Source organism: Budorcas taxicolor, chromosome 16, assembly GCF_023091745.1.
Source record: "Budorcas taxicolor isolate Tak-1 chromosome 16, Takin1.1, whole genome shotgun sequence".
Lineage (NCBI taxonomy): Eukaryota > Metazoa > Chordata > Mammalia > Artiodactyla > Bovidae > Budorcas > Budorcas taxicolor.
The window spans coordinates 46,435,631-46,451,945 of NC_068925.1; the positions used below are offsets into that span (position 1 = coordinate 46,435,631).

The 16,315-nt window shown below is 41.2% G+C and overlaps 2 protein-coding genes across 2 annotated transcripts in view; one reads left to right on the plus strand and one right to left on the minus strand.

Moving 5' to 3' along the window:
* The first annotated feature begins 3,088 nt into the window (after nt 1–3,088).
* On the plus strand, nt 3,089–8,979 carry UTS2 (urotensin 2). Its single transcript, XM_052654259.1, has 4 exons — nt 3,089–3,191; nt 6,012–6,119; nt 6,910–6,953; nt 8,866–8,979. Exons 1-4 carry the CDS (start codon nt 3,089–3,091, stop codon nt 8,977–8,979), a joined length of 369 nt encoding a protein of 122 aa, XP_052510219.1.
* A 3,628-nt stretch (nt 8,980–12,607) lies between these two features.
* PER3 (period circadian regulator 3) overlaps nt 12,608–16,315 on the minus strand; it is a 71,883-nt gene continuing 68,175 nt past the window's right edge. Inside the window, 3 exon segments of the mRNA XM_052653762.1 lie at nt 12,608–13,658; nt 13,976–14,038; nt 15,025–15,384. Of these exon segments, the coding sequence (XP_052509722.1) occupies nt 15,232–15,384 (153 nt within the window). The 3' untranslated portion in view covers nt 12,608–13,658; nt 13,976–14,038; nt 15,025–15,231.

Sequence of the window (16,315 nt, forward strand, 5' to 3'; positions counted from 1 at the left end):
AGACCCTGAAATGTGCCCATTTTAAGTGTACAGTTTGATGAGTTTAGACCAATGTATGTATCCATGTAACCATTGCCTTGATCAAGATACAGAACAGTGTCATAGCCCCCAGAAGTTCCCTTGTCTCCCTAAGTCAATCCTCCATCTCCCACTGAACTCTTTTTTGTTTTGTTTTAAAAACTAATCTGTTGGTCAAATTCCTGTTTTTAAAATTTATTTTTAATTAGAGGATAATTACTTTACAATGTTGTGTTGGTTTCTGCTGTACAAAAGCAGAATCAACTATAAGTATACCTATTTTTTGATGCCACGGATTTGTTTTTACCTGACCTAGAACTTCATTTAAATGGAATCATGCAACATGTGCTCTTCTGGGTCTGGCCTGTTTCACTGGGCATGAAGTTTTTGCGATTTATCCGCCTTGTCTTTATCAGTAATTCCTTTGCATTGCTGAGTGGCAGTCCATCGTGTGATGCTGCTGTTGTCTCAGTCGTGGCTGACTCTGCAATCCCATAGACTGTAGCCCACCAGGTTCCTCTGTTCATGGAATTTTCTAGGCCAAAATACTGGAGTGGGTTGCCATTTTCTCCTCCAGGGGATCTTCCTCACCCAGGGATTGAACCCACGTCTCCTGCATTGCAGGTGGATTCTTAGCCATCTGAGCCATCAGGGAAGCTGACTGTGTGATGTGGTATAGTTTATTTAACCAGGCTCCTGTTGACGGACATCTGGGTTATTTACAGGTATTAACGGCAGTGAACACTCGTATGCAAGTGTCTGTAGAATGTATGTTTTCATGTCACTTAGGTATACACCTCGGACAGGGATTTCTGTGTTGCGTAGTTTGTGCTCAGCCACTCAGTTATGTTGACTCTGTGTGACCCCATGGACTGCAGCCCACCAGACTCCTCTGTCCATGGAATTCTCCAGGCAAGAACACTGGAGTGAGTTGCCATTTCCTCCTCCAGGGGATCTTCCCAACCCAGGGATTGAACCAGAGTCTCTTGAGTCTTCCTGCACGGGCAGGTGGATTATTTACCAGGTGGATTATTCCACCACCTGAAAAGCCTTGTTTCATAGTGTAGTACATGTTTGACTTCACAAAGTCTCAAGTTGTTTTCCTGAGAGATTGCACCATTTTACATTCCAGTCCCTTATATGAGAGGCGCATTCTCTGTACCTTTGCAACCCTTGGAATTATCAGTCTTTTCGATTGCAGGAGTTGTGGTGGGTATGTAGTTGCATCTCATTGTGATTTTAATTTGCATTTCTCTTATAACTAATGATGCTGTTTTTTTCAAGTCCTAATTAGCAGCCTGAACAGAATATCTTCTCATGTGAAGAATCTGTTCATTTTGATTATTCTTTTATTTGGGTTGCTGGCTTATTGAGTTGTGGTTGTTTATACCATCTGGGAGAAGTCTTTGGTCTGGCATAGGTTTTGTGAATATGTTCTTGCAGCTGTGGCTGGCATTTTCATTTTCTTAACAGTATCTTTCAAAGAGCAGATGTTTCTAATTTTGATGATGTCCAATTCATCCATTTTTTTTTTTTAATATGGCTGGTGTCACATCTAGGAAATATTTGCCTGCCTTCAGTTTGTGAAGGTGCTCATGTGTTCTTTTCTCTAATAATTCCTTAGTTTTAACCTTATGTTCAGGTCAATATAGGGTTTGGGGCTTTAAAATTTTTTTTAATTTATTTGGCTGTGCTGGGTCTTTGTTGTGAAACATGGGATATGTGATCTTTGTTTCAACATGTGGGGTCTAGTTCCCTGACCAGGGATCAGACATGGGCCCCCTGCATTGGGAGCTCCAAGTCTTAGCTACTAGACCCCAGGGAAGTCCCCAGTACAGTTTTGAGCAAAGAGTTGGTATGACATAATGTATGTGTTAATAGCATCATTGAGCTGCTTTGAGATGAGACCGGTGGGCTGAATTTAGCCTTGAGGACGTTAGCAAGGAGGATATTGCGATGATTCAAGCTGAGAGCAGCCAGGGAAAGTGGGGCTACAATGAAATACTGGGAATATAAGCGAGGTTTTCAGGCTTGTTCTTCATCTTCCTTAATGAATAATATCCAACTTTAAGGAAAGTTATTTCCCTTCTCTGAAGATCCCTGTGCTTGTAGTTTTACATGAGGCCAAGTGTATGGCCAAGTGTATTGCCTTGAGATTGAATTTTTGCTGTGAATTTATCTTCATTTTTTAAAAGTAAATAACTTGTTTTGACTTTAATTTCATGCATTGTCATTCTTCAGGCATTGTTGTTCAGTCACTAAGTTGTGTCAGACTCTTTGCAGCCCTGTGGATTGCAGTACACCAGGCTTCCTGGTCCTTCATTATCTCCCTGAGTTTGCTCAAACTCATGTCCGTTGAGTCAGTGATGCCATCCAACCATCTCATCCTCTGTCGCCCCCTTCTCCTCTTGCCCTCAATCTTTCCCAGCATCAGGGTCTTTTCCAATGAGGTGGCTATTTGCATCAGGTGGCCAAAGTATTGGAGCTTCAGCTTCAGCATCAGTCCTCCCAATGAATATTTAGGGCTGATTTCCTTTAGGAAATTTTCAGGCATGGCAGCCCCAAAGAAAATATGACAGTTCATCTATTCATTCACAAAAGATTAAAAAAGGAAATCAACATATTTCACGCAGTGCTCCACAATACTTCTGCTGGGTAGGACTCATAAATCCATGTCCCTGTCTCGGACACTTCAACTCATGTCTGATCCTTTCTTTAACTCGAGATTTATTGCTCTCAATTACTCCTTTTTGCCAGATTTATAAACGTAACTGTTCTTTATTTAATACGTATTTTGTACACTAGGCAACAAGACAGTAAATTTATTGTCTATGAGTTGCTACTTTGAAAAATTACATCAATGCAAAGTGATTGCTTTTCAGCCTTCCTAGCCAATAAATTCATTTCTTTTTTTTTTTGTAGGAGATGATATGAGGTCATAGGATAATATATATAATCGCCGATCACAGAATTAGAAGCAAGTTGCAGGCAACTGCTCAAACACTGGACTCTACCCCTGAGAAGGAGCAAGTTGAAAGAAGATAAGGAAGACGTCTATCTCCTGCCAATCATGTATAAGCTGGTCTCCTGCTGTTTGCTTTTCATAGGATCCTTAAATCCGCTCCTGTCTCTTCCTGTCCTTGACTCCAGGCAAGAGTCCCTGCAGTTCTTAGGTAAGATGATTTTTTTTCCCTTATGTTAGTCTTGAACAAGTCTTCAAGGGTCTTAAATGCAAAGTTAAAGATGAAATGAAAATTCTCTCTTATACGAGTCTTGTTAATAGTCCCAGCTATGAAAAAAATTCTGAGGATTCTTAAGGCATGTCTCAGAGTCAAGAATGGATACAGTTTTTTCCTTTCTAAAATATAAAAGTAGAAGGGGAACATTGCTTATTTAACATCACTTCTGTAATTCTGAGTTATTTTGGTCAGTCTTTTTTTTTCTGTTTTGAAAATGGCACTAAATTTAAAACATCATTGCTTTTAGTCTTTATTTTAAGTGAACTGGTTGAATGCAGAACTGGTTGCTCCAATTATAGATTAAAGTATTTTGATTTTATGTTATATTATTTTAAGTTAAAAGGCAATCATCTGACATGTGTTACATGAAACAAAAATGTTTTTTAAAATATAAAAAAGTAACCAGCTGGGACTAGGGTAGACACAGATTTCCAAGTTCATTTATCTTTTCCTTTTGGTTTATATTTCATTCAGTTCAATTCTAAGTTGAATTTTTTAAAGTGTATCAGTCAAGGACATACTTATTGTGCTTTTAGCTCTTCATTTAATTTAAGAAATGAAAAGGTTGGGGAAAAAAGAAAAGAAAAAGTTGATGTTTGGGGATTGTGTTCATAAACATTTTAACTGGATTTTAATTTGTCTTTAATTGTGGGTACTTTCAGACTTTTTTTTAAAAAAGGAAATAAAACTCTGGTAAGCCAGTAATTTTATAATTTCTAGTCCATAAGTTTCTCCCAAGCAGCTTTCTGATAATAGTCAAGCACTAATTTGTGCACTATTAATCACTTTCCAGAGTCACTGAACTCAGAAGTGGCAGTCATCTTAATGGTTAAAATGCGCATTAACTTTACCGAATCTCTGCTATTTAAAAAAAAAAAAAAACTTTGAAAAGCATAAGGTGAAATGAAGAATGAATATTCAGATATTACTGACATCCTCAAAAAATTACATGTCATTATTATGATTTTTTAAAAACTTGAGTGAGTGTAGCATCCTCTTTCCAATTCTTAATAGGTGGCAGCTTACCTTAGCATTTTTGACTGACTTTTTTCCTACTTACTTGTTTCTCCATAAATGATCCTTCCCGGGCAGCTGAGCAATGCAAGAGACTCTGGTTCAATCCCTGGGTTGGGAAGGTCCCCCTGGAGAAAGAAACGGTAACCTGCTCCAGTACTCTTGCTTGAAAAATTCCATGGACAGAGGAGTCTGGTGGGTCGCAGAAGAGTTGGACATGACTTGGCAACTGTAAACAAACAACAACAAAACAAATGATCCTTCATGACAAAAATATTGATATGCAGCCAAACTTTGTAGACTTTCATTAACATTCTTCAGAAGTACCATGAAGCCTTCATGATGGCTTGTTTTTTATTCTCCAATCAAGGTTGGAGCTGAGGATTTGAAAGCCTTAGTGAAGCAGGCAGATTTTACAGGACTCCCTGGGGGTTCTGATCACCTCATGGCAGAAACTGGCCAAGAGAACAATCTGGACTCAGTTTCACTCACCAGCCCTCACACTCACCTTTTGCACACCTGACACAAACTTACCATGTATCTTCTATGCTACCAAGCTGACCAAATTACTCACTGAAAATGTTGCTATCAACTTCTTCAAAGAAAATTGTAAAGCTGACTTGTTTCTGATCATTGTATCTAAATCTTAGAGGCCAGATAAGAGGTGATGTTATCCCATTTACTTTAGGTGTGTGTGAGTGAGTCACTCAGTTGTGTCCAACTGTTTGTCAACACCATGGGTATTAGCCCACCAGTCTCCTCTGTCCATGGGATTCTCCAGGCAAGAACACTGCAGTGGTTGCCGTTTCCTTCTCCAGGGGATCTTTCTGACCAGGGATCAAACCTGGGTCTTCTGCATTGCAGACAGATTCTTTACTGTCTGATCCACCAGGTTGGAAGAACATGAAAAGCCTGTCTTTTAGAAAACCACTCCTTTACTTTTCCTCTAACTCCAATTTTGCCACCCCTATATCTAAAGGCAAAAGGCAAATGATAGCAGCAGGTAAACGGAGATGAAGAAGAATCACTTTGTAAGTGGGAATGTTTTTTCACTCATCCTGTGGCTCAGCCTAACCCACTCTTTTTTTTTTTAAATTTTTAAAAATTTTAAATTCTTTACTTTTTGGATTATGTGGGATCTTAGTTCCCTGACCAGGTATTGAACCCACACCCCCTGCAGTGGAAGTGCGAAGTCTTAACCACTGGACCACCAGGGCAATCCCAGCCCTACCTTCTTATTCAGGGTGGTGAGCATCCAGCAAGGCTGTGCAGGCAGGAGGAGTCAGAATGAGACCCGCACCTCCTGATTTCCTGTCCTGCTCGCTTGCAAACTGGACTGTAGCGTTTCCGCTTCGCTGTTCAAATACTGCTAATGACAAACCATGAACTCAGGATTTGAAATCTGTCTAGTATTAGCTTCCTATTCCTGGTGCATGCTCATGCTCAGTCACTCAGTTGTGTCCCACTCTTTGTGACCCCATGAGCTATAGCCCACCAGCCTCCTCTGTCCATGGGATTTCCCAGGCAACAACACTGGAGTGGGTTGCCATTTCCTCCTCCAGGGGATCTTCCCAACCCAGAGATAGAACCTGTGTCTCCTGCATTACAGGCAAATTCTTAACCATTGAGCCCCCTGGAAGCCCCTCCCTGTCCCTGGTACCTCCCTAAAGACAATGGTTCTTTACTCCCTAAAGAACTGAAGCAGGAGCTGACACTAATATCAATCATTGCTCTGTGTAGCACCTGAAGATGTCAGATCAACTCTGGATGAGCTGGAAAGAGCGTCTCTTCTGCAGATGCTGCCAGAGATGTCAGGCGCAGAGACAGGAGAGGGTCTTAGGAAAGCAGGTAAAATGACTCGTGCTTACAGGCTGTCTGATTTCTTTGCTATTGGATTTACTCTGAGTGGTCACACTCTCCCCTCCTGCATACAGTCTTCCTCTACCATCTTCTGTCTCCTTTTTCTCAGCAACTCCTTGCAAGCATCCTTCTCTGCTTGGCCCCTCAGCATATTTGTTCTCTGTATGATTTTTGGGGTGGGGGTGGGGCTGCAAGGGGAGGGAAGAAGAGCATTATCCCAGTTTTCAATAAGTACAATTTACAATTTACTTCCCACTTAGGTGAGTTAATCTATCTGTATCTCAGTTTCTTAAACCAGTACACAGGAATGATTAAAAAAACAAAACCCCCATCTCATGGGGTTATTGAGAAGATTCGATGAGGAAATGCAAGTAAAATGTTCATCACAAACAAAATAACCCATAAAATGTCAGCTTTTACTGTTTTCTCAGTGACAGCATTCCTCCTAGCACAGATACAACTGCTCAGAACGTTCTGGAGTCTTTTAAGAGCTTTGGTTTTGTAGAAAGAAATTCATTTGTAATAAAGTATTGTTGACAACTACCAAACTGCTAACTCACTGAGGAAGATGCAGTGCCCTTTGTGAACTCTGGAGGCTAGAAGAGAGCCAAGTGTTTGCCTATCCTCCTTCAAATAAATATCATTGTGGTGTGAAGAAAGGAAAACCAGGAACTAGACATGATTTAGTAATATTCTATTTTGTGTGTTTTAAATAAGACAAGGATAAAATGAAAATAATAGATCTGATAATGAATGGTTTCAAAATACTGTTTTCCAGATCCCATTACCAACATTTTTTACCCAAGAGGAAACATGAGAAAGGTAAGTAGGTCCTATATGAGAGCTAGGTTAAAAAAGGTGAACATTTCTATGCCTTGACTTTAGAGGAGCCTCAATACGAACCAGTCAAGCCTTCTCAGTACAAATCTTAACACCCAGTATTATTTCAAGGCATTATTTTTTTCCAAATTTTGATCCATGTAAAATGTGGATACAACAAGAACTTACCTAGTTCATCTCTGATAAATGATCCTAACAAGTTTTAGAGAATCAGAAATAGATAAGTCCTGGCCCTCAAGTCTGTCATCCACTTGGGCTGTGTCATTGATTATCTTCACTGGGTCCAAGGACCAGCAGTACTGGGGTCACTTGGAAGCTTGTGAGAAAAGCAGACTCACCCCACCCCTGCTCCTACTCAATCAAAATCTGCATCTTAACAGGACTCCCCCACATGGTTTGTATGCAGAGTAAAGTTCGAAAAGCACTGTCATATAACATCCAAACGGAAGAAAGACATGGTCAAAACACTGAGAGGGAATCTTTGTGGGAAAGGAGAATATGAAGGAGATAATTTTGGGTGCAGGAGACAGACTACAGTAGGACATGATTAATGAAAATATTCAATGGTTAGAAATGATGCACAATTAATGGAGGACCTTAACCGCTAAAAGAGAAATCTGTTTTGATCATTATCAGCCCCTCAGACTAGACTGAGCTCAGTCGTTCAGTCATGTCTGACTCTTTGGAACCCCATGAACTGTAGCCCGCCAGGCTCATCTGCCTATGGGATTTCCCAGGCAAGAATACTGGAGTGGGGTACCATTTCCTTTTCCAGGGAATCTTCCTGACCTAAGGATCAAACCTGCGTCGCTTGGGTTTCCTGGACTGGCAAGTGAATTTTTTACCACTAGCCCCACCTGGAAAGCTACCAGGGAAGTCCTAAAGCTAAGTTAGTGTTTCCTAAAGGATTTTCTGTAAGGTCCTTTGAATGCCCGGTAGCTCTTCTGGTAAAGAATCTGCCTGCAATACAGGAAAGCTGGGTTCGATTCCTGGGTCAGAAAGATCCCCTGGAGAAGAAAATGGCAACCCACTTCAGTATTCTTGCCTAGAGAATCCCATGGGTAGAAGAGCCTGGCAGGCTACAGTCTATGGGGTCGCAAGAGTCAGACACGACTTAGCGACTAAACCACCAAAGGATTTTCTGTGAATATCAGTCCCACAGAGCCAGTCTACAAGGCTGCCCTGAATTCTAACCCCTCTCCTGTCCTGGCAATTTTTTGTGTATAAAGCCTCCAGGAAATGAGATAAATGTATTTAATTTTAATCAAGAATTTCCCAAATATTTTGACCAGAAACATCTTCTTTTGGTGTAGTGCCCCCTAACCTCCTTGTAAAAATATACCCCGAAAGCCCTCAATTCTGAAGATGGCATACACTGCCTAAGGTTCCCAGGTGGGGTAGACCACACAAAAGGGGAGGGTGTGGCTTCCATTACATTAAAAGTTATCAGTCAGATATTTATATTCTTCTGAGTAGAAAGATTATGGTGAAAGACTCTAAAATCATAAAGGTGATTAGTAGAGATGCTCATAAAATCCTAGAGTAAAAAGAAAACAAAGGTCCATGATTAAAGTTAATTTCAAGACAAAGAAAAGATCTGATTTACACAGAAGACATTAAATGTACAGAACATGTTACTGAGAGATGAAACAGAAATAGGTAAATGAAGGTTTAGGAAAATTCATGGCAGTCACAAGGTTAAACAGACTGGATGGACCACAGGCCGGGCACAAAGAGACCTTTCAGAGTCTACATACGGGGTGTTCATTGCAATTCTATCCCATGAAACAGCAAAAAAAAAACCAAAACCCTTTTAAAGGTCCTGTATCTGAGTAAGGTTCATTTGTGTGTGTGTAGCACTGAATTAATAAATAATCTATTTTTTTAATTTCAGGCTTTTTCTGGGCAAGATCCTAAGCTTTTCCTGAGTGACCTTTTGTCCAGAATCAGGAAACAATCTAAGAAACGTGGACCTTCCTCTGAATGCTTCTGGAAATACTGTGTCTGAAGCAAAATGACCATCTACTAGTCACCTCCAAGACGACCATCTGAGAAAATGTAAAATAAAAATGCTTGATTTGAAACCCTGTTCATTATTATTTGGAAAATAAATCCTCTATGTTTTGCAGATACTATGAGTGGTTGTTTAACTTAAAAACGTATCCTGAAAAAGAAGCAAACAAACAAAAAAGTACCCTGAAAATCTACACTTTTTCTTTTTTGAAATAAATCTTATTTATTCCGGCTGTCCTGGGTCTTCACCGCTGCGCAGGCTTTTCTCCAGCTGGCGTGAGCGGGGGCTGCTCTCTAGTTGTGCACAGGCTTGTCATTGTGGTGGCTTCTTTTGTTGCAGAACACGGACTCGGGGGGCACGCGGGCTTCAGCTGCGGCTCCCGGGCTCTAGAGCACAGGTTTAGTGGTTGTGGCACATAGGCTTTGCTTCTCTGCAGTATGAGGGATCTTCCTGGATCAGGGATCAATCCCATGTCCCCTGAACTGGCAGGTGAATTCTTTACCACTGAGCTACCAGGGAAGCCCCTATATTTTTTTCTATCGATTTATCCTTAAAGAATTATCCAAAAGTTTAAAAGTAAATGAATAAATGAACAGAAGCAAATACTAAGAAGAAAAAGTCATTAACTGCAGATTTTACTTAAAATAGTAAAACTGCAAGTCATTTAAACTACATTATCTTAGCATTGATGTCCTCTCAACCCTTACAAATAACAGTGTAAGTTATCACTTTAAAAAAATCCGTTCTAAGCTTGGAAAAAGCTCTACAGTAAAGGATGCTGAAAGACAAGGGCTGGAAACAGTCTGAATTCTCCTTAGTTTCTGATGGAAAATGTCCACATGCTTAGATCCCCTCTCCTTAGCTGGCCTGAGTATTGAACTCGTGAAAACTTTAATCTCTGGACACTGAAGTCTGTTCAATCTCAGTTGCTGTGAGCTCAAGGATCACAATACTGGGAAAAATACCTTCATAATCTATTCCTTAGAGAAGAAAGCAGAGGTGGGATTTAAGTTGTGGAATGGAAGAAATAGCCTGATTTGCTAAATTTTTAAAACCATGTGTGTGTGTGCACATACTAACTTATCCTCTTAATACATTATATCCTCTTAATATACTGACGTAGCTCATCTCTGTATAGAGTATGGAGCATGCCCATGCCCATGGGAGGAGTGCTTCTCCTGGGAAACTGGGGTTCCCCTCCTATGCTCTGCCAACCATACTCCCAACTCACAAAAAACGAAGGGTCAGGTCTGCACCAAATAGCCACATAGTCAGCCATCCAGAATCTCTTTTGAATGCAGGTCTGATAAATCTTCCCTTTCCTTATTTAAGGCGTCAAGAACATATTGGCAGGGCAGGTTGTTTTCAACCTGAAGGATGGATGTGTGTCATCTCAGGACCAGGCTGGCTGGGAAGATTGCTGTAGCATCTCTTGATGCTGAAGTTCAACTGAATTCAATCCCCTAAAAAAGCACTCTGGCACCACAGGCTACAAGAAGTTTATGATGCCAGGAAGAGGTCAGGATGGATTTCATCACTGCAGTAGAAGCCGAAACCCCTCCTGTTTTGTGGCAGACACATGGCGACTGCTTTTACTGCCCAGGCTCTGGAGTCAGGTCCCTGTGGCCACACAGCTGTGAGCTCTCAAGCAGGTCATCCAACCCCCACGACCCCCGGGTCCTTCTCCGTCAAATGCGAGCAGTGACGCTGCGTATTTCATGGGTGGTTGCGAACATTAAATGAGATAATTCACAGGGAAGCACCAGAACAGTCCCTGTGGGAGAGCACACACTCCATCAACACTGAGCTCTCTTCCCTTCCTGGTTTTGTTTTTTTTTTTTGACTGGAGATGCAGGTGGTTTGAAAGGGTTGATGTTTAACGAATCCTGTTGGCTTCAGGATCCCAATTCATATTTTAATTCCGAGACTGTTGCTGCCGGGCTTCCACAGTCAGATTTTGTGAAACACAGGTTCACTCTACAGAAGCTGAAAGAATAACTTTGATAGCTAAATTTTATAAATTAGGCATTAAAATACAAATGCACTCATTTAACATGCTAGCAAGGTAGTGCTCAAAATCTTTCAAGCTAGGTGTCAGCAGTATGTGAACCAAAAACTTCCAGATGTACAAGCTGGATTTAGAAAAAATAGAGGAACCAGAGATCAAATTGCCAACACTTGTTGGAAGAAAGAGAAAGCAAAGGGATTCCAGAAAAACATCTACTTCTGTTTCACTGCCTATGCTAAAGCCTTTGACTGTGTGGATCACAACAAATTGAGGAAAATTATTAGAGATGGGACTACCAAGTCACCTTACCTATCTGCTGACCACCTGTCAAGCAACAGTTAGAACTGGACATGGAACAACAGACTGGTTCAAAGTTGGGAAAGGAGTATGTCAAGGCTGTATTTTGTCACCCTGCTTATTTAACTTATATGCAGAGTACATCATGTGAAACACTGGCCTCAGTGAATCACAAACTGGAACCAAGGTTGTGGGAGAAAGACCAACAACCTCCAATATGCAGATGATACCACTCTAATGGCAGAAAGTGAAGAGAAACTAAAGAGCCTCCTGATAAAGATGAAAGAGAGTGAAAAAGCTGGCTTAAAGCTCAACATTCAAAAAACTAAGTCTTAGTCTCATCACTTCATGGCAAATAGAAGGGGAAAACGTGGAAGCAGTGAGAGATTTTCTTTTATTGGGCTCCAAAACACTGTGGACAGTGACTACAGCCAAGAAATTAAAAGATACTTGGCTCCTTGGAAGGAAAGCTATGACAAATCTTGATACTGTATAAAAAGCAGAGACATCACTTTGCTGCCAAAGTCCATGGAGTGAAAGCTATGGCTTTCCAGTAGTCATGTATGGATGTGAGAGTTGGACCATAAAGAAGGCTGAGTGCCAAAGAATTGATGCTTTTGAATTGTGGTGCTGGAGATGACTCTTGAGAGTCCCTTGGACAGCAAGGAGATCAAAACAGTCAACCCTAAAGGAAATCAACCCTGAACATTCATTGGAAAGCTGATGCTGAAGATGAAGCATCAATACTTTGGCGACCTGATGCAAACAGCCGACTCACTGGAAAAGACCCTGATGCTGGGAAAGACTGAGGGCAGGAGGGGAAGCAGGTGACAGAGGATGGTTGGATGGCATTACTGACTCGACGGACATGAGTTTGAGCAAACTCCAGGAGATAGTGAAAGCCCAGTTCTGAAGGGAGGACCGAGTGTCGTGTTATCACTGGGAAGGAGCTCAGATGCAGTGACGACACAGACATGTGTACAGAATGACCCTAACATGAGCACCCTGCAGTGTGTTTCAATCTCAGGAAATACTTCTCAATGATATAAGTGATTTATGTATTCGGGGCAAAGGTTTGTTCATGCAGTGCAAGAAAACTTCTCAAGCTTTACATGTTCACTGTTTATTGTTTTTAAAAAAGATACCCGATTAAAATATTAATAACCATTAAAAACAGGGAAATCCACAAAATGATAAACTTAGCTGGTACAAAATTTCCATTTGGATTAAATTTACCTTTCGAGTTATGATGAAGTTGCACTTAATTGTAAAATGATTCCATTCACACAGCATCTGTTCATAAATTCTGACCTCTTATCCAAAAAAACACAGCCTTTTGGTAACATTTATGTAAACATGGAAACCTGTAGTACACATTTTTATTACTTATTTCTATAGGCATCAATACAAAAAGTTACTAAACTTAAATGACGGTTTATAGTTGGGTGGAGCCCCTGTGGTGGGGAGAAGCCAGCACTGTTGAGCCTTCTCTGCTCATCCCCAGGAGCAGAAGCATTATGGTCATTTCTAAATATACCAGCTCAGCTATTTACCAAAACACCAAAACTATAACTGGTTTTATAGATCTGCTTACAACAAGCACCAATTTTGAGCCTAAATGTGTAGTAAGGCAAAGAAACAGTTAAATGTCAATAAAACAAACATCCAGAAAGAAATCTGAAAGAGGGCTTGTACTAGAGAATATCATGTTTAAAAAGTGCATATGGACATGCAGAATGGTCCTCTGACGGCTCCGTGTCATTTCTGATTTACACAGATTAAAATGGTCATCAGCACAGAAGGCTGCAATGATTCTATCCATGACAATATCCAGGCTGGTTCACTGTTTGAAATTTGCTTTTTCACCAAGGGCAAAAATATCACACAACTTGACCAAAGCAATGAGGGCTTCAGAGATCATTTAACAATCAAGGTGGATCAGAACAGGAGAGTTCTCTAAGCCTAACATAGGAATATGGGCATGGAACAGCTTCAAGTGAGAAAATTCTAGAAAAGTCACAGTCATCATTTCAAAGTGGTTCTGACAGTTATAAGAAAGAAGTACATTCTGGAAACTACAGCTGGCCCCTGTGATCGAGGTGGGAAGAGTTAGGGAGGGTAGAGAACTCTGGATGCAGAACCCACAGGTACAGAGGGCTGGCGAACCTTCCTGTTATAGAAGGGACGTTGAGTGTCCCTGGATTTCACCCTGCAGATACCAAGGGCCAACTGTTCTACTTTAGAAAGTAAATCTAAGCTGAGGGCTTGAGTCTCAGGTCAGGATAGAAAGGTCGATTCTCCTGATTATGATCATATGATTATAGCATTTTATAAAAAGCTATAAAACTTGAAAGGGAGAAGCATTTTCCTAAAAAACACAACAAAAGAAGAAAAGTAAGTTAGTTTGTTGCATGTTATTTAAACGAGAAAATGTTACTGGGGTCTTCATTTTCTTCTATTCCTGGTTCTGACCTGCACGGGTGTGAATTAGATACCATTTCAGGGTTGAGAAGGAATCATCAGCTTTCTAAGAAGAGGGCTGACTTATCAAGTGAACAACTCATGTGCTACTCAGGAGAACGACTATAACAGGCCCAGGAAGCCCTGATTTGTGGCAGACTTGGCACCCCCCTCGGCTAGGGCCCTCCCAGAGACCTCTCACCCCTACTTAAGGGCAACACTCACCTTTATTCAGGGGCAGAGAGAAGACAGTGGCCATCAGACCTCTGGCAGGGACGGAGAGACCTCCTTTTGCATAAATTGGTTGAAAAAGAAAGAGTGAATTGTTAGTTTTGATAGGACAACATTTAAACACACACGCGTAAGAACTTATATAACTTTAAAAATGTTTACAATCATTATTTAAAAATGTAAAAAGAGATGAGTCAGAAGGTGATTCAGCTAGAAGCTCTTTTGTTTTTAACATTACACATGCAAAACCTAATTTACACCCTTCAAGGAATCAGCCCACTGTAAGCTGATCGGTTTTTTAGAATGTACATATATGCATTTATTTATGGCTGTGTGGGGTCTTGGTTGCTGCACGGGCTCCTCTCTAGTCATGGTGAGCGGGGGCTACTCTCTAGCTGCGTGCATGGGCTTCTCATGTGGTGGCTTCTCTGTGTGCGCAGCACAGGCCTTGGGGCTCCCGGGCTCTAGAGCACAGGCTCAGTAGTTGTGGTGCGCGAGCTTAGTTGCTCCACAGCATGTGGGGTCTTCCCGGATCAGGGATCAAACCCATGTCTCCTGCACTGGCAGGTGAATTCTTTACCACTGAGCCACCAGGGAAGCCCAAGCTCATCTATGTTTAAGAGAAGACTTCCGGGATCTCAGTGGAAGGCAGAAAATCAAAAGGAAAAGCATCTATAAGAATGAACATCAAAGTTCAACCCTAAAAACCAGGAATTTCCAGGATACCAGTGAGCAATACGTTTTCATACTGGTAAATGCTGGAGTGACCTGTGTCGTGAGAACTCTGGAATGTTGGAGCTTAACTGTGGAGGCACGTGTCACCGTGCAAAGACCAGGCGAGGGCAACATGGTTATGGAGACTGTCGGGAAAGGTGCGTGACCTCTAGTGGGGATTTCTTCAAGTCTCTACCGTGGGGCAGGAAATGATTCACGTAACAACAGAACAAAACCAACGAGGCTAATGTTTGGGATTTTTCTTGCTATACTCCTAACTACAATTTATTTGGGCTGACACCTGAAATGAAGTTTGGCTGTTCACATACCTCTTTAGAGGCCATCCAGTCTCATTAGAGGACAGCTAATAAACTAGAAAAAGTCTATTCGCCAGTTTAAATACATTGGGAAAAAAGAGGAGTGAAAGAATCTATATACAATGTCTGCTTCAGGAAAGAGATGTCTGCTAAAAAAAATCAAGAAGGGAAAGCCTTAACATTCAATGACAGCTTCTTGGTCACTTAAGCTGCAAGGGTTCAGAGAGAATCACAGGGAGGAGGAGCAGTCCAACAGGTCTGGAGAGGCAGTGCAGGTCCTTCAGAGTCACTCGGCTGCTGCTTCTGTTGGATCCGGACCATGGGGTCTGCAGCATCACCAGCTGAGTCTCTGTGTCCGCAGGTGACACAGCCCTCCAAAGGGGAGCAAGAGTAGGTAGGTTAGTTGATGTCAAGTCATCTGCAAAGTTCTAAAGTCAGTAAAGTGCTGGCCTAGCAACCTGTCTAATTCCCCCACATAATTTATTTAATAAGACTATCATTTATTTATTTATATTTATTTAACTAATTTATATAATTTCACTATATTTATCTAATAAGACTAGTATACTTCATTCTTCATTATTAGAAGGTAAATGATGGTAATCATTTAAATACTTTTGCTTGAATTGTTCTGGGGCTCATTCTTCACATACTCTACCCACAGAAATCCTACCTCTGGTGTGAATCTAACATCTTGAGTTTGAACTCTTCTCAAACATGCATGTGTATTTGACATGCAAATCTTATACTCTCCTCTCCAGTCAAGCATGGATCAAACCAGGTGTGTTTATTCCTAACTGGCCCATAACATTCCAACGGGTGGAGGAAAAAACCACTTGGAGTCAAAAAGACCTGTATTTAAAATCCGAGGAACTGTGTGAACTTACACAGTTGTGACTCAGTTTGTGCAGGGGGCTTGGCTCCAGAACCCTGAGGCTATGAAAATCTATGGATGCTCACGTCCTTACATAAAATGACATAGTCCAGTCAGCACTCAAGGGTTCCACATCCTTACCGGGACTGAAATTTGATCCATGATATACAAGGCCTCACTTTGTTGCTATTGGTAAAGTTGGGGTAATAACACATCCCACAGAGGAAGTTGTGAGAAGTAAGGTTTCCAGTGGAATAATGCAATGCATGGTGGGCCTTCTGTATCTGCATGCTCCACATCCACAGATTTGACCAACCACAGATCCAACACATTTGGGGATGAAAATTCCAAAAAGTTCTAAAAGGCAAAACTTGAATTTGCCATGCACTGGCAACTATGTACATAGCATGCACATTGAATTTACAACTA

Bases quoted from the DNA above. Each gene is read 5' to 3' on its own strand.
- UTS2 (XM_052654259.1), top strand. From the start codon at position 3,089: ATGTATAAGCTGGTCTCCTGCTGTTTGCTTTTCATAGGATCCTTAAAT. The intron at 6,120-6,909 runs GTAAAATGACTC...ACTGTTTTCCAG, and splicing joins AGAGGGTCTTAGGAAAGCAG to ATCCCATTACCAACATTTTT. The intron at 6,954-8,865 runs GTAAGTAGGTCC...TTTTAATTTCAG, and splicing joins CAAGAGGAAACATGAGAAAG to GCTTTTTCTGGGCAAGATCC.